Below are 23,251 nucleotides of genomic sequence, written 5' to 3'. Positions count from 1 at the left end.
AATCTTTGATCTCATTCGGTCATGACACCAACCCCATAGAGAAGCTACTGTTAATGTGCTGTTTTACAAAGGAGGCCATTGAAGAAGGAGGTGCAATGACTTGCCAAAGATCCAAGTGATACTTTAAGCAGAACTGGTGCTTTATTCCAGGTCTTCCTGGTACTTAAAACTTGAGTTGTGCGCCATCATGCAGTACACCTCTTTTGTCCTCTTTGGAACATGTCACACAAGTTGTACTTGATAGTGCATAAGTACCTGTCTTCTGCAGTTCTTTTCAGTTTCATAATATAATGTACATCACGAATAACCAGAAATTAAAAATAATTTGAATTGTGATCTGTTGGCATTAACCTATAAAGTTACTTATGCCATAACTGGTCACTAAAAACCTAACTAATTCATTTAGGCCCTCCTAATTAGATGTATAAGTAATTATTATGTTTGTTTCCAATATACTCATTGTATGTGGCTATTTAAATGTTTCTAATTAAGATTTAATAAATTTAAAAATTTTGTCCTTCAGTCACACTCAGCATATTTGGCATGCTTAAGAGAGCCTCTTGTGTCTACCAGCTACACTGTCAAACTGTACAGATGTAGAACATTTCTATACATATCAAAATATTTATTATAGATAGATATAATAGAAATACTTAATAACCAGTAGATAATTTTTTTGGACAGCATTATTAGATCATTCCTCCAGGTTCTTATTAGAAGAAGCTAGGTCTTATTGCAAAAGACCTTTCCTTTTAATTTAGGAACCTAATGGTCTTAGCTTGGTCTGAATATTTGACTATGATCTAGCACTAAAATCATTAATCTATGGCCTGTATTTGTTTTCCTGTGAGCTAATGATGATTTTACATTTTAAATGGTTATATATTTAAATGATTTTTTAGATACCTATGTAATTTCCTTGATTTTGCCTCTTGGTTTGTAAAGCCTTAAGTATTTACTCTCTGGCCCTTTAACAAAAACATTTCCATCCCCAGATCTGGGACACATTAAAGCATTTAAAGAATGCTTATTGAATGCATGGATAATAGGGGCTGACAGAAAAGTATTTGAGACAAGTACAACAGCTGAAGTAGTTCCAGTGAACTAGATGGTAATGTTTTCTAGCTAGGAAAAAGGCATTTTCAATTTTCTTTACTAAATGGGCTTTCTACTTTCAGTGATTCATGTCAGAAGACGGGGAAAAGGGCCATAAAAGTAATTCTTTCAAGAACTTTGTACACCTTACTGGTTGGGAGAAAATGGTATTTACCCTACATGAGTTTGGGAAAGGTTGCAGTTTCAGCCTGGTTTCCACTGAATTAAGTTGACACTGGAGCTTTGTTTCAGTAGTGGCGCTGACGATTGAAGGGAATCACTGGTAACATGAAATGAGCACAGAACAGTCAAAGGTGACTCTGGTGGTTTTCCCTGGTCTTTCACGCACTCTCAAACCATGCATGTTGTGTTCTCTCTGGCACGCTGGTGAACTTTCTGTTGAGGGAGCTGAGATTTTTTGACAATGATCTTCTCTTTCAATTCAATTCAATTCAATTCAGTTGCTCAGTTGTGTCTGACTCTTTGCGACCCCATGAATTGCAGCACGCCAGGCTTCCCTGTCCATCACCAACGCTCAGAGTTTACCCAAACTCTTGTCCATAGAGTCATTGACACCATCCAGCCATCTCATCCTCTGTCATCCCCTTCTCCTCCTACCCCCAATCCCTCCCAGCATCAGGGTCTTTTCCAGTGAGTCAACTCTTTGCATGAAGTAGCCAAAGTATTGGAGTTTCAGCTTCAGCATCAGTCCTTCCAATGAACACCCAGGACTGATCTCCTTTAGGATGGGGCTGGTTGGATCTTCTTGCAGTCCAAGGGACTCTCAGGAGTCTTCTCCAACACCACAGTTCAAAAGCATCAATTCTTTGGCACTCAGCTTTCTTCACAGTCCAACTCTCACATCCATACATGACCAATGGAAAAACCATAGCCTTGACTAGCCTTTGTTGGCAAAGTAATGTCTCTGCTTTTGAATATGCTGTCTAGGTTGGTCATAATTTTCCTTCCAAGGAGTTTACCCCAAAAAATAGAAGACTGTTGCTGCTCTCAGACTTTATTGTCCCAGAAGTCAGTAGTGTTACTCAGCAAAGCTGTCACTTCAGTCAGTGTCATTTCTTTACTTTCCAGGAGCAGTTAGATTGAAGAAACTTAAAGAACTTATAATTATTTGTTTTTAAATTGAGGAATCATGTTTCAATTATATGTCTTTATGTGCGCACTGGCCTGCCTCTTGTCAGTTAAACAGATTGTGAATTTTATAATATTTCATAAATCACTGCCACTTTACTTTCAGTAAAACCTGAATTTTACTGTAACTATAAGCATCAGTTCTTTCTGAATAATTGGGAAAAACAGTGTTATGATATTATGTTCCATAGCACTTTATAGATACTTTTGTTTCAGGAGTTACACTAAATTGTTGTTTTATTCAGAGGACTGTCTTCTGCATTAGACTGTTCTTAAGGCCAGTGCCAATATCTTATTTATCTTTGTGTTTCTTAGTACCTAGACATATATTAAGTGAAATAATAAATGCACATGCATGTTCACATGGTCTATGAGGGCAGTGGCCTGATTTTAAGCATCTTTTTCATTCTAGTCTTAAGACTTGGCTAAATCTGTGCAAAATACCAAATTACAGATTTTATGCAGTTCTGTCTTCAGCTGAGGTTATAAACAAATACCACAGATCATTTTGACACAATAGCTCTTCTACTTGATTTTCTTCCACTCTGTTATCATTCTGTTGCCTCATTCATTCTTTAATTTATTCATTTTAAAAACATTTCATTCTCTCAACTCCATGAGTGACGGTCAGTCATTGTCCAGCATAAGGAATTAATTCTCTTTTATCTGCCATTTCAAATACTCTTCACCTTTCCCTTCTTTTACAACTATATTATGAAATTGTTCCTGTCTGTCTGAAGCATATTACATTATTCAAATTAGTAATGCTTCTATCAAAGCATAGAGAACCTAGCTGTTTGTATATTCCTGTTGTCATGGTGATATCTGCAGCTGGAATTTATAAGTAGTAGCAAACTGAACATATAGAATGTATCTTTATTGTTTGTTTTATAAGTTTATTTAGTAATGCTAATCTTGCAGAAGCAAGAACCTATAAATCTATAATATAGTGTGTTAGTTGCCTTTCTAGATATAGGCTATTTTATGAGTTTCACTAGAAGCTGTTTTAGGTTCTGCTTGAAATTGTACCATTGCTTGAGTTCTCAAGCTGTCTGAATTTCTAGGATAATTGGATCTGAGTGAGCCCTTAGAGGAAGTCCAGGGTGTGATTGGTAAGATCAAATCCTCTCTGACTTTAGTCAGATCAAAGCTAAGAAAAGGTATCTGTTGCTAGGTCAGAATTTTATTTTATTTTGCCAGAGGTGTAAAGAATCTCCACAGTTCCTTAGCAATTACTTTGACAGAACATACTATTTATAAAATACATAAATTACAAACAAATGAAGATTTGGTACAAATACATTGATAGACTGACCTAGTATGTGAACCAAGATTAGTTTCCTTGGTCTTAAACATTATATTATCTTAAAACAATATTTAAAATTTTAGTGAGTGACCATGTAAGAGGAAAATCAGGTGTGACCAGATGTCAAAGGAATTATTATTCCTTTATCTTTTTTAATACATCCTCCTAATGTTCCCATCACTAATTAAATACATATTGCTAATTGAAAACTTAATATATCATTTAATTCTTCCTTTTCCTAATGTGTGAAGAAAGGATCCATAGTACTCCTAGTCTGAGCAAAGAATTCATGTGTATAGATCACAGTGGTTTTGCAGTGTTCTTAGGGTGGTATGACCTTTTTAATGTGACTTAGATTCCAGCCACAGGGCTCAAGTCCATGCTGGAGCAGTAAGGACAAAATTTACAATGAAAGTGAAATTCAAAAATAACCAGACATTTGAAATGTAGACCATGGTTTTCAAGTATGGGTGAGTTCTACCTTCAGAAATATGTGGGGACACTTTCATTGTCACAGTGACCGAGAGATCAAGGGAACCACTGACATTTAGTGGCTGGGGTCAGAGATGCAAGCATCCTCCAACCCATGGGACAGACCCATCGAGAAAAAATGACACTGATGCACGCTAGCGGTTCTCATCTCCTCCCATGCAACACAGGCAAAGTCCTGAACGACCGTAAGCAGTCCACAGTCGCAGGTTGTTGTTTGCCGTGTAATTGCATTCTGTTTACTCATTTTCTTAAAGCTCTCCATGCAAATGAGTAGCATTTTCTTTATTAGTATGTGAATATCAAAGGAAAAAACTACCTTGTTCAAGTGTAATATGATATGGGGGACCTTGAAGACCCTGTCACGCATTCCTCAGAAGTAGTTTGAATGTGTGAAGAGGCAAGCACTTGATCTTGGACTTAGTTTTGGGTTGGCCTCCTGCGGTGTAGACTGTGAGCCCTGGAGGGCATGCTTTGCTCTTTTCATTCTCAGAGACTTGCATAGTGCCTAACACATAGTGCAGGCCTTTGGGAAAGTTTTGTTTTTTAATTTTTTCATTGAGTTATCAGCGGTGACCCTGTTAACTATACAGTCCTTAAGAAAGCTGTGGTCCCTGGTGTGCAGCACGCTGGATTCATGTTCCAGTTCTGCTCCTTAGTATTTGTGTGCCATCATTGGTTATTTAACTCCCTATGCCTCAGTGACCTGGCCTGTGAAAACTTTAGGGTTGAGATTCAATGAGTTAATTAATGTGAAGCCATTAGAACAGTGCTGGTACATAGTACATGAGTACATAAGTATCAGTTATTATTAACATTATTCTTTATATAGTGTTATTCAAGACTCCTACAATTATTGCTGTACTTCTGAGAATTAACTATTAGTATTTTTGAGATGTCTATAGAAGTATTTTTTCTTTTAGATACTATCATGTGTCATTGTTTAAAAAGAAATAGACATTACAATAGGATTGGTTTGGCAAGAGGTTGGCTGTATTTCTGTATTAATGTATACATAATTAAGATATCATGGGCCACATTAAACTTACCGTACAACTACCTTGTTGTACTAACAGTCACTAAGTACAGTGACTGTACTTAGTGTACAGTTACTAAGTCATGTCTGACTCTTTGCAATATCATGGACAGCAGCACGCCAGACTTCCCTGTTTTTCACTGTCTCCAAGAGTTTGCTCAAACACATGTCCATTGAATCCGTGATGCCATCCAACCATCTCATCCTCTGTCGTCCCCTTCTCCTTCTGCCTTCAATCTTTCCCAGCATCAGGATCTTTTCCAATGAATCAGTTCTTCGCATCAGGTGGCCAAAGTATTAGAGCTTCAGCATCAGTCCTTCCAATGAATATTCATGGTTGATTTCCTTCAGGATTGACTGGTTTGATTTCCTTGCAGTCCAAGGGGCTCTCCAAAATCTCTTTCTCCAGCACCACAATTTGAAAGCATCAATTCTTTGGTGCTCAAGACTTCTTTATGGTCCAAGCTCTCCTATAGTACGACTACCTTGTAGGTTTAAAACTCAGAAAATGCAAAGTTGCCAACGTATCAGCTGAAATATTATTTTAAGGACTAAATAATTTAGATAAGTTTACAACAGCCTTATTTTCTACAGAAGTATATTCAAATGATTAGGTACAGATAGCTCAATACTCTGTAATGACCTACCTGTACGGGAAAACAATCTGAAGAGTGGATATATGTATAACCGATTCACTTTGCTGTATAGCAGAAACTAACACAACATTGTAAATCAACTATACCTAATTCAATAAATTAATTTTAAGACATGATCAAGTGCATATTCTCTCAAGTAGGATGAAGAACTTAAGTAACTAAATAGCAATTGCTTATTGTTCAAAGCAACTATAGTTAGCAAGCAGTAGGGCTTTCACATGAGGGCATTTTTCAGTGGCTAGATAGAATTCCCTTAATTCCCAGGATGTTCTTGTTCCTTAGCCATTTTTATGGAAATATTTCTGAATTATATGTCACTCTTCCCTGACTTCTCAAAATTGGTTATGCAGCTGAATGAACCAAAGGGCATAAGAAGCCACTATAATCAACGTGACATACTTCTTAAGGCTTACATTTTGCTACAGGATTTAAGGGGAAGTTGCACACAGACAGTGGAACCATAGCTTTGAATTAATATCACATGTATATTTGGATCAGAATGGAAAACTCATATAAATGTTTAAAGTAAAATATGAAACTTCAAAGAAATTTCAGGTTTATGGAGGCTGGTCACAGGCTAGGAGATTATGTCCCTCTTATAAAAGGCACTTCAGGGAGAAGCAGTATAACTCTAAGTAGTTAATAATGTTTAACATTTTAATGGAGAGGGCCCTTAGGGTTATTCCACTTGCGAGGCTGTTTGCACTTCTTTAAAGTAGACCCTATTGGCAGTTTTACTGACTATCTCCCTGTCAAACCTCAAAGAGATGTTAGCTCTTAATCCAGTCAATATTCCTCCATATGTAACTTTCTAACCATTTTCCTCCTCTTCATTGCTCATAATTTTTGTATCTAAAAAATTTACCAAAGCTATTAGTGGAATGTAAATAATAATAATAATGTAAAATAGTAAAACTCAGTTTACACACAAATGTAGTATCTATATTCTTAGTAAGTTAGCAAGGTGCTTATTTCTTGTTACTGTTTCTAGAAGAAGAAATGCAGAATTTTTCTTTTGAGATGACTTTTCTTTCTTTGATTGGTTTTGTTTTTTAGAAGACTTTTAGAGCAGTGTTAGGTTGACAGACAAATTGAGGGGGGTGTACACAGATTTCTCATGTTCCCTCTGCCTCTCCACACATGGGTAGCCTCCCCCTATTATCAACACCCCCCACCAGACTCATACATTAGTCATAATTGATGAACCTACATGGCTTATCATTACTGTCTAAAGTCCCTAGTTTATAATAGGGTCACTTGTGGTGCTGTCCGTTCTGTAAGTTTGTGGAAATGTATAGTGTCAAGTATAGTATCATGTAGAGTATTTTCATTGCCCTAAAAATCCTGTGTTCTGCCTATTCATCTACCCACCAACCCCTCCAGCAACCATTGCTCTATTTACTGTCTTGATAGCTTTGCCTTTTCCAGAATGTTATTGTAGTTGGAATAATACCGTATGTAGCCTTCTCAGATTAGCTTCTTTCACTTGAACGTGAACTTGAACATGAAGTCGCTCAGTCGTGCTCCACTCTTTGCAACCCCATGGACGGTAGCCCACCAGGCTCCTCTGTCCATGAGGATACTCCAGGCAAGAATACTGGAGTGGGCTGCCATTTCCTTCTCCAGGGGATCTTCCCAACCCAGGGGTTGAAGCTGGGTCTCCCGTATTGCACGCAGACGCTTTATCCTCTGCGCCACCAGGGAAGCTCTTTCACTTAGTAGTATGCATTTAAATTTCCACTATGTCCTTTCCTAGCTCAATGTGGCTCATTTCTTTTTGCACTAATAATATTCCATTGTTTGGTTGTACCACAGTTTGTTTATTACCCATTCACCTACTGAAGGACATCTTGGTTGCTTACAAGTTTTGGCAATTATGAATAAAATAATTATAAACATCTATATGCAGTTTTTTATGTGAACATAAGTTTTTAGCTCCTTTGGGTAAGTATCAAGGAGCATGATTGCTGCATTGTATGTTAAGAGTATGTTCAGTTTTGTAAGAAACCACCAAACTCTTCCAAACAAGAATAAGATTTTTGTTTTTACCACCTCCTCATGAGCATTTGACGTTGTCAGTGGTTTGGATGTCATAGTGATACCTCGTTGTTGTTCTAGTTTACATTTCCCTGATGACATATGATGTGTAGCGTCTTCTCATATAGTGATTTTTCCATCTGTATTATCTTTGGTGTGATATCTGATAAGGTCTTTGGCTCATTTGAAAAATCTGATTGTTAGTTTCTTATTGTTGAGTTTTAAGAGTTCTTTGTATATTTTAGATAACAGTCCTTTCTCAGACATATATTTTCCAAAAATTTTCTTCTAGTCTGTGGTGTTTTTTATTTACTTATTAGTTTCTTTCACAGAATAGAAATTTTTCATTTTCATGATGTCATGGATGGCAACTTTGTGTGATCATCAAAGTCATCTCATCTTATAATATGGGACTTCTACTGTATTATCTTCTAGGAGTTGTGTAATTTTGCATTTTACATTTAGGTTTGTGGCCCATTTTGAGTTAATTTTTGTGAAAGAATAAGGTCTGTGTCTAGAATTTTTTTGCGTCTGGCTGTCCTGTTCTTTAGCACCACTTGTTGAGAAGAGTAACTGCACTACATTGTGTTACCTTTGCTCTTAGGTCAGAGATCAGTTGACTATATTTTGGAGGATCTATTTCTATTCCATTAATGTATTTGTCTGTTCTTCTGCCAATATCACAGAATCTTGATTAGTGTAGCTCTTTGGTGGGTCTTGAAGTCAAGTAGTGTTGGTCTTCCAACTTTGTCCTCCTTTGCTCTATTGCCTATTCTGGGTCTTTTGTCTCTATCTCAACTTCAGAATCAGTTTGACGACATATAAAATATTACTTGCTGGGATTTTAATTGGGATTGCATTCAATCTGTAGATCAAGTTGGGAGCACTTTTCTTTTTCACTATAAATTCTTCCCTAAATTCCTACATGTTGAGATTTCTTGAAGTGCAACTCTGGATAAGCAGTCTAGGTATAAAATGACCATATTGCTACTCTTATACCATGTTCCTCATGTAAGCATTTGTTATCTAAAAAGGAACAGTGGTACAGTACTCCAAAACAGACAACACAGTTCCTTCGGGTGTCTGTCTGAGCATTTTCAATATACCCTTTTAATATCTTGGCAATTCACCCAATTAAAATCAAGACCATCCCATTATTTAAACATATTAGGCATTTGGTAATTACTTAAATATTAAATTAGACATTACACATGACACATGGGTATGTGTGTGTATAAATATTTCTGTAATGGATATCTTCTGAATAATATACTGCATGGGTTATTAAAATCTTGATTTTGTTATGTTTACAAATGACTATGAATAAAGAATAACCAAGGGAATAGTTAGAATGAAAATAGAATGTTTTATTTTAATTTTATTTTATTAGGATATTTTACTTAGAATATTATATTTTCTATGATAAGTTTTATCAGTGTCCTTCATTAATTTTCATGTATTTAGAGAAATGTTGTCCTTTTATCATCCTTATAATACTTGTATCTACCTTGCTCAGATATGAAAATTCATTAAGTAAAAATCTTCTTAGAAATACTATAAATTTGACTTTGATTATCACTGAGATTTCAGAACTCTCATCTTATTAGTGATTGGAGAGATTTTCTCTTATCCTGTTTTTAATAATAGCCTGGCAGGGTTTGAAGTTTCTTACCAGATGTTTTCCTATTTCCATAATAATGGATCTTATTAATAAGGCTTTTACAGAATCTCTCTTTAAAAGGTGTGGATAAAATGAAGAGTGACTAAAATACAATGAGTCCTCGATTATTTCTGGTAATTGCTGAGCATGCTGAGATGAGCTTTTAACTACTTTACTTCTTGAGCCTTTTCTCTCAGGATTTTCTGTTAAAATTGCAAATTCATATTTCTCTATTTTTTGTGATAGTTATTCGTCTCCTATTCTAAGTGCTAAAGAATTCTGTAAATTTTGTCAGAAAAATAAAGAAGAACATTTTATCATTTTATGAAGCAAGGGTTTGGAGAAATTGGTGAACATGTAGACACATAAAAGAACCAAATGTGGTCTTTAAATTTCTAGAACACCAAGACTCCAGTTTCTTAAAGGCAGCTCATCAACAACCAGTATTAAAGAACTTAAGAGAAATTGTTAGTTAGACAAATAGGCTGGTGTGATGATAATATCCCAAAGAAAGGGATAGCCTGGTGTGCTGCAGTCCATGGAGTCACAAGACTCAGACATGACTGAGTGAACTGAACTGATGATAATACAGGCAGGAATCAAGGTGCCCAGCTTTTATATTTTAAAAGGAGTGGAAATGGGATGAGGGGTGGAAAGAGCATATATTCTGAAGTTCTGAAAACAAGGGTTGTTTTTGTTCAGTCATTCAGCTGTGTCTGACCCTTTGTAACCACATGGACTGCAGCACGCTGGGCTTCCCTGTCCTTCACCACCTCTTGGAGCTTGCTCAAGCTCGTGTCCATTGAGTCGGTGATGCCATCCAACCACTTTGTCCTCTGTTGTCCTCTTCTCCTCCTACCTTCAATCTTTTACAGCATCAGGGTCTTTATAATGAGTTGACTCTTTATCAGGTGAAGTTGCTCAGTTGTGTCTGACTCTTTGCGACCCCATGGACACCAGACTCCTCCATCCGTGGGATTTTCTAGGCAACAGTACTGGAGTGGGTTGCCATTTCCTTCTCCAGGGATTCTTCCCGACCTGGGGATCGAACCCAGGTCTCCCTCATTGTAGACAGACGCTTTACCGTCTGAGCCACCAATGAATTGGAGCTTCAGCATCAGTTCTTCCAATGAATATTCAGGACTGATTTCCTTTAGGATTGACTGGTTTGATCTCCTTGCAATCCAAGGGACTCCAGAGTCTTCTCCCACACCGCAGTTCAAAAGCATCAATTCTTCGGCGCTCAGCCTTCTTTATGGTCCAGCTCTCACATCCATACACTACTACTCGAAAAACCATAGCTTTGACTATACAGACCTTTGTCAACAAAGTAATGTCTCTGCTTTTTAATATGCTTTCTAGGTTTGTCATAGCTTTTCTTCCAAGGAGCAAGCATCTTTTAATTTCATGGCTGTAGTCACCATCTGCAATGATTTTGGAACCCCCGAAAATAAAGTTTCTCACTGTTTCCATTGTTTCCCCATCTACTTGCCGTGAAGTGATGGGACTGGATGCCATGATCCTCATTTTTTGACTGTTGAGTTTTAAGCCAGCTTTTTCACTCTCCTCTTTCACCTTCATCAGGAGGCTCTTTAGTTACTCTTCGCTTTCTGCCATAAGGATGGCCATCTTCATATCTGAGTTTATTGATATTTCTCCCTGCAATCTTGATCTAGCTTGTGTTTCATCCAGCCTGGCATTTCACGTGATATACTCTACACGTTAATGTAGGTAATGATATACAGGGTAATGATATACAGCCTTGGTGTACTCCTTTTGCAATTTGGAATCAGTCCATTGTTCCATGTTCGGTTCTAACTGTTGCTTCTTGACCTGCATACAGGTTTTTCGGGAGGCAGGTAAGATAGTCTGGGATTCCCATCTCTTGAAGAATTTACCAGTTTGTTGTGATTCACACAGTCAAAGGCTTTGGCATAGTCAGTAAAGCTGAAGGAGATGTTTTTCTGGAATTCTCTTGTTTTTTCTATGATCCAACAGATGTTGGCAATTTGATCTCTAGGTTCCTCTGCCTTTTCTAAATTCAGCCTGAAAATCTGGAAGTTCTCGGTTCACGTACTATTGAAGCCTAGCTTGGAGATTTTTGATCATTACTTTGCTAGTGTGTGAGATGAGTACAATTTTGTGGTAGATTGAACATTCTTTGGCACTGCCTTTCTTTGGGGTTGGAATGAAAACTGTCCTTTTCCAGTCCTGTGACCACTGCAGAGTTTCCCAAATTTGCTGACATATTGAGTGCAGCACTTTAACACCATCATCTTTCAGGATTTGAAATAGCTCCAGAAAAATTTGAGAATAACTAAAATCAATATAAAGGGATGGAATCATTCAAATCAGCTAACTTGTAACTTGAAAGGATGATTCCATCCTTTGTAGTTCTTACAGTTGCCTCTATATAAATGATTTTCTTTATACTGTGCAATAAATTCTGTAGTTAATTCTGTGTCCACATCCTACTTTCCACTTCCTACTTTCCTAGTTAATCTTTTCTAGCTTTCCATTTACTTGTTCTAACCTAACACAGTGGACAGAAAGAGAGAGAGTAACTAAAAAGGATTTCATGTAAGGCTGTGGCAAAAAGGGTATGATCCTTTTAAGAAACCCTTGATTAGTATGGCCTTTTATTATACTAATTAATTTTATTTATTCATTAGAAGATTAAAACCAGAAGTGCAGTAGTAAAGTCTCTTCTTTAAAAATAAAATTTCTGCTATTAAAACATTTAAAAGATAAAGTAAGAAAAAATTTTTCACTACTGTTAAAACAGATTAGAGATTCACTATCCTAATACATACAGAGCTCTTTCAAATCACTGAGGGGTAAATAAAAGAATATGATAAATAATGGGCAAAGAATATAGCATGAGTGGGCTTGTGAAGCATTGTATAAGACTTCTTTTCTTTTTAGACTTTCAAAGAGGAAGAGAAAAATATAATTGATTGACCTTTAATGTGACCATCTACTAAAAATGTTCATAAATACTCATAGTTAGCATTTGAATTTTCCCAGCAATAAAAGTTAATACAGAGTTTCCCTATTCTAGTTTCAGAACTGTTCATAGAGACAACAAAAAGGCTTCAGCAAAGAAAAAGGCATTATTATCTAAAGGGTATTAAGACTCTCTATTCTTACATGGGAATTTTACTGTTACTTAGGAGAACTCTGGAAAATGAATAAGTTATGATAAATTTAGACTACATAATCAATAAAGATAAAAAAATTTCTTTCTTCACTACTGATATACCCTCCATTAAATCCTTATGACTAAACCAACTTACAGATACTATAATGCTTCAAAATAAAGTGGTCTTTCAGGAGGACAGTATAAAATCACTTTGAGAGTGTAGTATGAACTATTCTTAAGATTTGCTTCAGATTACATTCACAGTACAGTGAAGAGGGTGCTTGTCTGGAGGTGTACAGATGGTCAGGATTACTGCTACACCACACACCTTGGTTTGGATGTCTGTCTGAGGATTTTCAGTATATTCTTTTAATATCTTAACAATTCACCCAATTCAAATCAAGTGCATCCCATTACTTAAAAATACCAGGAATTTCAGTTCAGTTCAGTTGCACAGTTGTGTCCGACTCTGTGCAACCCCATGAGCCGCAGCATGCCAGGCCTCCCTGTCCATCGCCAACTCCCGGAGTCCACCCAAAACCATGTTCAGTGAGTCAGTGATGCTATCCAACCATTTCATCCTCTGTCATCACCTTCTCCTCTTGCCCTCAATCTGTCCCAGCATCAGGGTCTTTTCAAATGAATCAGCTCTTTGCTTCAGGTGGCCAAAGTATTGGAGTTTCAGCTTCAACATCAGTCCTTCCAATGAACACCCAGGACTGATTTCCTTTAGAATGGACTGGTTGGATCTCCTTGCTGTCCAAGGGATTCTCAAGAGTCTTCTCCAACACCACAGTTCAAAAGCATCAATACTTCGGCGCTCAGCTTTCTTTATAGTCCAACTCTCACATCCATACATGACCCCTGGAAAAACCATAGCCTTGACTAGATGGACCTTTGTTGACAAAGTAATGTCTCTGCTTTTTAATATGCTGTCTATGTTGGTCATAACTTTCCTTCCAAGGAGTAAGCGTCTTTTAATTTCATGGCTGCGATCACCATCTGCAGTGATTTTGGAGCCCAGAAAAATAAAATCAGCCAATGTTTCCATTGTTTCCCCATCTATTTGCCATGAAGTGATGGGACCAGATGCCGTGATCTTTGTTTTCTGAATGTTGAGCTTTAAGCCAACTTTTTCACTCTCCTCTTTTACTTTCATCAAGAGGCTCTTTAGTTCTTCTTCACTTTCTGCCGTAAGGGTGGTGTCATCTGCATATCTGAGGTTATTGATATTTCTCCCAGCAATCTTGATTCCAGCTTGTGCTTCTTCCAGCCCAGCATTTCTCATGATGTACTCTGCATAGAAGTTAAATAAGCAGAGTGACAATATGCAGCCTTGACGTACTCCTTTTCCTATTTGGAACCAGTCTGTTGTTTCACGTCCAGTTCTAACTGTTGCTTCCTGACCTGCATCCACATTTCTCAAGAGGCATGTCAGGTGGTCTGGTATTCCCATCTCTTTCAGAATTTTCCACAGTTTATTGTGATCCACACAGTCAAAGGCTTTACCGTAGTCAGTGAAGCAGAAATAGATGTTTTTCTGGAACTCTCTTGCTTTTTCAGTGATCCAGCAGATGTTGGCAATTTGATCTCTGGTTCTTCTGCCTTTTCTAAAACCAGCTTGAACATCTGGAAGTTCACGGTTCACGTATTGCTGAAGCCTGGCTTGGAGAATTTTGAGCATTACTTTACTAGTATTTGAGATGAGTGTAACTGTGTGGTAGTTTGAGCATTCTTTGGCATTGCCTTTCTTTGGGATTGGAATGAAAACTGATATTTTCCGTCCTGTGGCCACTGCTGAGTTTTCAAATTTGCTGGCATATTGAGTGCAGCGCTTTCACTGCATCATCTTTCAGGATTTGAAAGAGCTCAACTGGAATTCCATCACCTCCACTAGCTTTGTTTGTAGTGATGCTTCCTAAGGCCCACTTGACTTCACATTCCAGGAGGTCTGGCTCTAGGTGACTGTGAGTGACCACACCATCGTGATTATCTGGGTCGTGAAGATCTTTTTTGTACAGTTCTTCTGTGTATTCTTGCCACCTCTTCTTAATATCTTCCGCTTCTGTTAGGTCCATACCATTTCTGTCCTTTATTGAGCCCATCTTTGCATGAAATGTTCCCTTGGTATCTCTGATTTTCTTGAAGAGATCTCTAGTCTTTCCCATTCTATTGTTTTCCTCTATTTCTTTGCATTGATCACTGAGAAATGCTTTCTTATCTCTCCTTGCTGTTCTTTGGAACTCTGCATTGAATGGGTATATCTTTCCTTTTCTCCTTTGCTTTTCGCTTCTCTTCTTTTCACAGCTATTTGTAAGGCCTCCTCAGACAGCCGTTTTGCTTTTTTGAATTTCTGTTTCTTGGGTATTTGGTATTGCTTAAATGTTAAATTAGTAATTAAAACAGAAGTCAAGTTCTGATGGTGACAGTGGGCCGCTGACTCTGTCAGAATTCTCCTTCCTGTCCAGGTAATTAAGGAAGCACGCAGATAGTTGTGGAAGAAAAACGCGTGGTGGAGCATAGATAGTCTTTGCAGTGAATGCACCTTGTTGCTGTCACTTGCTAAGTCATGTCCGACTCTTTGTGACCCTGTGGACTGCAGCATCCCAGGCTTCCCAGTCCTTCACTGGAGTTTGCTCAGACTCCATTGATGAATTGATGATGCCATTCAACCATCTCATATTCTGTCAGCCCCTTCTCCTGTGAATGGATCTAGCACTGAAAAATTTCTCTCCAAGTAACCAAAACAATGACATGCTCTATATTCTATGTGTGTGTCTGTATATATGTAAAACTTACATAAGATAGCTTTGTTTCTTAAATCTTTTTTTGTAAAGAATAATAACCAGATCAGTTTCGCTAGTTCTCAAATAATGTAATTTATCCTTAATGGGAATTGGGTAGAATTAGTTGTCTGGTGACCTCTCCTGATCTGAGTTGCTATGTACTGTGATGCTGGTAGTTTGACATCAGGATTTTTTTCTGTTGTGTGATCATTTTTGTTGGTTTTACTCCGTCAGCTTCAAATTCATGACCATCTGAGGCTATATGGCTTTTGGGGTAAACTGTTGTTTTACTAATAAGAGTGACTAGCTGCATTAAAATCAGGTTATGACTCTATTTTTTCTCCTTCAATTAAGTAACAGTTGAATGTTTTGCCTTATCACAAGGTAAGAGATATAAAAAAAGAACCATGAAATGAATAAAAAGAAAATGTTCTTAAAATTTACATGTGAAAGTACATCGACATTTATTGACCTATTTTTCAGTTATTTGGCAGAGAGTAGAGAGGCAGAGAATTGATAGTTTAGTGATGTCATGCCAATATTCAGGTATACCTGAAGTATGGTCTGGAAGCTTCTGCTTAGACATGCTTTTTTTAAAAAGCAAGTCCCGACTCCTTTGATGTGGGCTTCACGTAGTAACTTTGTTGCAAAGAGTAGAGTAAGGGAAAGGGTAGAAAAAGTAATTTTATAGTGTAGAAACCCTGACAGTCAATGCCTTAACCAGGTAGTCAAGGTCAACCTTGATGTGATGTGATTAAAGTGTTAGTTGATCAACATGGCCTTCCTCCCAAAAACCCATAAGGCTAATCTAGTCATGAGAAAAAAAATCAGACAAACCTCAATTTTAGTAAATTAAAAAAGAAAACCTTCCATGATGTAGCTTAGTGTGGATGTGAACACAAATTTATTATCTCATCTCAGTTAAGGAAATTTCTTGCTGTTGCTAGAGTTGAAATTAAATTGACAGTTGACATTGACTACTCTTGTAAAGGTGAGTAATGTTAGGAGAGAAATGGCTTAAACACAAGCTTCAAATTCTTGATAAATACTCACACTAGGAAACAGATGAATATCAAATCATGTTAGATTAATGTTAAGTATCAAATGTAAGCCTAGATCTCTAAATAAATAGGTAGCAACCTAGCCTTGAAAAGAAAACTGCTTGGTATTTCAGAATAGAATATTGTTTAATTAATTAGGATAACTTTTATGTCAAATATGGAAATCAGGGTATGTCTGACGCACACATGTACACACACTCTTTTGAAATAGAAAGGGTTACATGAAAGTGAAGTCGCTCAGTCGTATCCAACTCTTTGTGACCCCATGGACTGTAGCCTACCGGGCTCCTCCGTCCATGGAATTTTCCAGGCAAGAATACTGGAGTGGGTTGCCATTTACTCCTCCAGGAGATCTTCCCAACCCAGGGATTGAACCAGGTCTCCTCCATTGTAGGCAGACGCTTTACTGTCTGAGCCACCAGGAAAGTATACGTACATACATAACATACAAATCAGAAGGATTACATACATACATACAAATCAGAGTACTTATTGATGGCTTTTTGCTGCTCTTTTATCTACCAAATAACATGGAAGCCCTGTAATAGTATAGAAATCTATCAGTGTTTTAGAAGTACAGAGTTTCCTAGGTTTAATTGTTTTTCAAGAAGAACATTTAACTTGAGGATTTAATTTCCATGTGAAGACTTAGGGGGAAATATTTGGTCTTAAAGCTGTTTATTTTAAATATACAACTTAAAACTGATTTTATTCATTAAAGTAGGTTATACGTTAGATAGTATACATGTTTTATATGGAACAGAAAGATTTGTACTCTAAACCAAACACCTAAGAAAATTCTATAACATAGATAACCAAGAGCAATGTGCATCACTGCATTGTGTGTTTCTGGAGACAGGTTTCTAGAAGGCCTGCTGCATTTGATTGTCTTTAAACTGCACTTCTGCTGCTTTTTTCCTAGACCCTTTGTGCAATATGTAGGAGAAACTAATCTGTTTATTCTTTACATAATACTGCCCTTGAGGGAACAATGTATGCTCTTTCCGTCTATTAATCAGAGTAAACTAAGTGAGTTTATTTTAACAGATGTTCAATGGCAGATACATTCTCAAAACCAAGTGTGTTAAGAGCTGAAGGGTACACACTTCACCCATCACATAAGCAGCATCGTTCTCTTTTTATATTCTAGTGCACTGACAGGCAGAATTCCCCAGTCACGTCACCTGGATCCTCTCCCCTGGCACAGAGAAGAAAGCCACACCCAGACCCGCTCCAGATCCCACATCTAAGCCTCCCACCGGTGCCTCCCCGCCTGGACCTAATTCAGAAAGGCATAGTTCGGTCTCCCTGTGGCAGCCCAACTGGTTCACCAAAGGTAAATCAATATTACTAGAAACACAGATAATAGTTTTATGTGATGATTATTGATTGCTCAGGTTTTTAAATCTCCATTAATCATATTTCTTATGCTCTCGTTTATGAGCTACTTTGATGGGTCTCTCATTTTGTGTGTAGCAAATCCACTGTCATATTCCTTGCCTTTATTACTGTAAGAGTTGCATAATTATTCAAAGAAAGCACATGTCTGTATCAGCCCCCTGATTTGCTAAAATAAACAGTAGAGTAAGTATAGTTATTCTGTAAAATGGATTTAAAAGGTCATTATAGGCATAAATTGCATGTTCTTATTAAATGATATTTTGTATTCATTTTCATAGTGTCTTGACAAGAAAAATGTTACGGAAGTGTATTTGCATAAAGGCTTAAGATGTGATAAATTATCACCCATGTTTCAGGGTGACTCAGAAGAGGGAATTGTATGTACCTTTTATATATGAAGGGATTAATTATAAAGAATTACAGTATTTGCAAAGTAATTATATTACTCTTTAATATTAAAGACATAATTCTATCTGTACATTTAAGCCCACAGTTTATTTTAGTTCTGTGCAGATTTTTTTTTCCAAATTTGATAAGGGAATATTTTGCTTTATTAAATATAAGATTTTAAACATTAATCCCATTTGGTGATATGCTCTACAGTGTAAAACTAGTTGGAAACACAGTGTTTTAGTAATACTGGATTTTTCTACATTACAATTAACATGGTTTTAAGATCATATTAAGACTTTTTAGGATGTTTCTTAGTCAGAATTATGTAAACACAACACATTCCTTTTTTCTGCAATATTTTCTAACAATGAAAGCGCAAATCATTTGTCAGATGAACTGTGTAAATGAAAATAAAGCCTGTGAAAGTCACATAGATCAGTTTAGCAGCTTATACCTTTATATTTCCATATAAGAATCAAACTGATTTTTTCCCCAAGGATCAATACAATTCAAATAAGGTCTATAAGTAATGCTGCTCTATTATTTGTGATTTTTCATTTTTCTGGGGTGTGTGTGTATGCTCAGTCACATCCGACTCTTTGCAGCCTCACGAACTATAGCCTACCCAGGATCCTCTGTCTGTGGAAGCTTCCAGGCAGGAATACTGGAGTAGGTTACCATTTCCTTCTCCAGGAGATCTTTCCCAGCCAAGGATCGAACCTGCGTGTCCTGTGTCGGCAGGTGGATTCTTTACCACTAGCGCCACCTAATGACTGATAAAGAACCAGAGCACATCTTGCCCTTGTCAGTTGCTTTGTATTGCAGAGGTGAAAACAAAAATAACAAAACCAGCATTTTCTGCCTTTCAGAGATGTTGCAAATCAAGGTGCTCTTGTAAAAAGTAGAACAACAACTTCTTGATGGTTTCTGCTGTCTCTCTTAAATCATAGAAACGTGAAAATAAAATACTTAATGACATTATTTTAATGTCAACTGGTCAGAATCATCATATAATTTGGATATTCTGCTTTTTTCCCTGTAGTCCTTATTATCCTAAATTTTGAGTTTACATATTCATTTTTTACAAAGAAATCTTAATGAGATATATTTGAGTTTTTCATAATTTTTTAAACTTTCATTAATTGGTGATAAAAGAAACTCATTAAAAGAAGGCACAGGAATCTAGTAAAGCTCTATTGTGGCTTAGAAAACAAAAGCAATAATATATTAGTCTGGAAGATATTTCAGTGCATGGAACATCTTTTCTTTTTTCCTCTTGTGTTTCTTCAGTCTTCTCCTTGCATGGTGAGAAAACAAGATAAACCACTCCCAGCCCCACCACCACCCTTAAGAGACCCTCCTCCCCCTCCACCCGAGAGACCTCCCCCAGTCCCCCCTGACAACAGACTGAGTCGTCACTTCCATCACGTGGAAAGTGTGCCTTCCAGAGATCAGCCCATGCCTCTTGAAGCCTGGTGCCCGCGGGATGTGCTGGGGACTAATCAGTCAGTGGGATGTCGTCTCCTTGGGGATGGCTCTCCGAAGCCTGGAATCACGGCAAGTTCCAATGCAAATGGAAGGCATAGTCGGATGGGCTCTGACCCAGTGCTTCTCCGGAAACACAGACGCAATGACTTGCCTTTAGAAGGAGCCAAGGTAAGAAATACACAAAGCAGAAGCTAAACAACCTACTTATAATCTTCTGATAGGAGGTAGTATAAAAGGTTGGGCGGTGTTTTTTTGTGTCTAGTGTGACATTTCCATGCAAGTCTTTATTTATCTGCAAGTTATAAGTAATCAGAAGCTTATTAAAACTTGAACCTAAAAGAAGTCAGGAAGAAGTGTCTAAGTAATGATTTAAGTTTCATAGGAAGATACTAGACAGTTTGCCAGAGGTTTAGTATACCTTCTCTTATTTCATCTGCAGAATATTTTCCCATTAATAAATTATCATGGGAGAATCAGCACTTTTTTTTTTAACTCATCTGAAAAAAAGGGAAAAGTGTGGGAAAGTGTGCTAGTCACTCAGTTGTGTCCAACTCTGCGACACCATAGACTGCAGCCTACCGGGTTTCTCTGTCCATGGAATTCTCCAGGCAAGGGTACTGGTGTGGGTTGCCATCCCCTTCTCTAAGGAATCTTCCCAACCCAGGGATTCAACCCGGGTCTCCTGCATTGCAGGCAGACTCTTTACTGTCTGAGCCACCAGGAAATCCCAGCTCTTCTATCTTTACTGTCTGAGCCACCAGGGAATCCCAACTCTTCTAGTTCCATCTAATTTGAAAAAAAGTTGTATTATTATAGCATATCGTCAGTCAGTCATTGGAATTATTGTTGCCTGGGAGAGTATGTATACCTTAGACAGGTAAATTAAACTTCTCACATACATCAAAACACCAGGTTTTTTAGTTCATTGTTACAGAGCAAGCTCTTTCTCCGTAATACTGAAAGAGACCCTCACACATACTGAGTTTTAACATGCTATATATTACCACTGTCAGTTACATGTACAGGAAAGAATTTAAGCACACAGAAAACCAAGAGGCAACAGCAGAACTCATTGAGTTTAGACCCCTCAGTGGGCCCTTGACAGAGCTGTCCTGTCATGTTTCCTGGTATTTGCTTCCATGATATTTTTGACTCTGGGATTAGATTGTCACCATCTTCCTGCAGCTGCAGAAGGCTTTGCCTCTTTTGAAGACTGTAATGTTAAAGTGTTCCTATCTCTTTTGATCTTACGTTGTTATTTTAGGGGAGTAGACTGTTCCTTCCAGATAACAGTTTGTAGTGGGTGAGTTAATCAAGAAACAAGTGTGAAAAATGGCTTGTACTAAATTCTTCTGTGTATGTGCACATATGTGTGTGCATGCACATGTGTGAAGGAATACTTTGTATAATATTATTAGTTTTCTAATAATTAAATATTATTAGAGTGGCCAGGATAGCAGGAGTCAAACTATCTACTCTGGCACTCAAAACCAAGGGGAAGAGTGGTGACAGTTTGCAGAAAGTTTTTGTTCGTGCCTCCTGTGGGTACCTTCAGTCTTTCATCTATTATAAATATGAGGATCTTTAAAGGTTTTCTCCAAGGTCATGTAAAGGTGATGTAAATGGAAGAGATAGTACTTGTAAAAGCATTTTTATAGTATTCTCTAAAAATGGAGACTTTATCCTCAAAAGTATATTTCTACAACCTAGAATCTTGGTAAGAATGACTTGTCTTTTTTTCCAGTGATTTTTTTTTTTTCCTCCTTTAGTGTCTATTACTTTTCATTCATACATGGTCACACTTGACTTCAGGAGAATGTTCAGACAAGCTCTGACATGAATAGTTATATCTTAGCAACATATTACAACTTATTTCCTGAATGAACTTGAGAAATACTTAAAATATAATAATGATACTATCCAGTTCATTGAAGACCTCTTGTTTCAGGGTTTTTCTTAGATAATATGTTATGTAATCTTAACACTAATATACTCTTGCCCTTCTAAGCCCTAGAACATAGGCTAATTTTTCTATGAATGGTGGTGGTTTTTTAAATTAGAGTTATAATTGCTTAGGTTATAGGTAGGGAATTTTATTTTATTATATTAACTATAGGTGTAATTAACTATAGGTATAATAACTTTAGGTATAATAGTGATTTCAGCTATAAAGATTCCTTTACATGTTTTTTCTGTGAACTTTCATGTCCTGGTCTTTGATACATGTTAATATCCCAGAGGACATTGATTAAATTGCAAACTTTCCCTCTTATTGAAAGCTGGATCTATTTAGTTCTATCTAAATAATCCTAATTAAAATTCTTTAGGGTCTAATCTCATATGCTGTGTGTATTAGCATTGCAGTGCTTATAGTCTCAAAGTGAATTACATGTTACAACTAGACTATTTTAACCCAAATTAGACGTCTAAGATTTCTCATTTCAGTCTAGCTGTCTGACTTTTAAGGCAGATTATAAAGGAGGATTTATATATAATGTATTAAATGCCATAAAACAGAGCATGTCTGCCCTTAGTCTCCTTTTTTATTATCTTTTTAAGGAAACATAGTTCCACTTTGGTAGACCACAGAGCATGTAACAACTGACATAAAGTAGAAAAAGCCTAATTCTTCTCATTTCACTGTTGGGAGATGTAACAGTCTGACTTCAGCAGATGGAAGAATGAGTCCATCTAGAATCCTGTAGTCCGTTTCTGCATGACCTTGGATTGGAGTTTGTTTCTCATCTTACATCTTTGTAGTTCCTCAATCCAGACTGATTTAATTACTTAATATATATTTGTAAATACTTTCTACATGCAAGACTTTCCAAGTGATCAGGATAACCAGTTTCCCAGTGTTCTCTCTCCTTTCAAATTTAACAAAGTGTTTTTGTAGAAGAGTATCTGTCCAACTGCTTTAGGCAGAAGTAAAAATGATAAGGCAAATCTGATAGCTGCATTTTAACAAAAAATCTCATCAACACAGATCAACCATGCTCTGGAATCAGGCCAGAATTTTACTTCCTGCTCTAGAACTTACTGGCTTTGTGTGTACAAGCAACTTACTACATCCTTGCCCCCAATTCCACTTACTTCCCTTACTTTATGAAATGAACCAATAATAGTACCTCATTTCTAGGGGAATAGTTATCTATTCCCTCCAGATATCTAAATCTCCATATCCCTTGGTTCTGGAATAAAAACAAACTAGGTAGGGAGTTCATTTTCATTTACAATAATTCTCCTTATTTTTGTTTATAATTTAAAACCAAATCATTATCTCTTTCTCCCCTTCCTCTCTCCTTTTATTCAGCATAGTTCCTAATGAATATTCCAAAGGCACTCTATAATTGGTTGCTGAGTTATTACAGTGCTGAAACTGATGATGGAGGTGAAAGAGTCTGCATGCTGGAGTTGGCAGTGGGCACGAGTCAGGCAGGAAAGGGCTCGGAGGATGAGGATGATCATGGTACACTAACAGTATGAGAGGGTTTTTTTTTTTTTTTTTAATGTATTGTTCCAGCACTGGCTTTCAGCCAAAAGTTGAACGTT

General features: G+C 37.1%; 1 protein-coding gene across 8 annotated transcripts in view; it reads left to right on the top strand.

Moving 5' to 3' along the window:
* Positions 1–23,251, top strand: part of CBLB (Cbl proto-oncogene B) — a 225,729-nt gene that overhangs the window by 151,400 nt on the left and 51,078 nt on the right. For all 8 annotated transcript variants that reach the window (XM_027565080.1, XM_027564994.1, XM_027564910.1 and 5 more), the window contains exons 11-12: positions 17,568–17,753; positions 19,502–19,867. In XM_027565080.1, coding sequence (XP_027420881.1) covers positions 17,568–17,753; positions 19,502–19,867 — 552 coding nt within the window. The remainder of the gene's footprint in view (positions 1–17,567; positions 17,754–19,501; positions 19,868–23,251) is intronic.

Source organism: Bos indicus x Bos taurus, chromosome 1, assembly GCF_003369695.1.
Source record: "Bos indicus x Bos taurus breed Angus x Brahman F1 hybrid chromosome 1, Bos_hybrid_MaternalHap_v2.0, whole genome shotgun sequence".
In the NCBI taxonomy this organism is placed as follows: Eukaryota; Metazoa; Chordata; class Mammalia; order Artiodactyla; family Bovidae; genus Bos; species Bos indicus x Bos taurus.
Note: the sequence above shows the minus strand (reverse complement) of the source record. Positions and strands in the feature narration are given on the sequence as shown.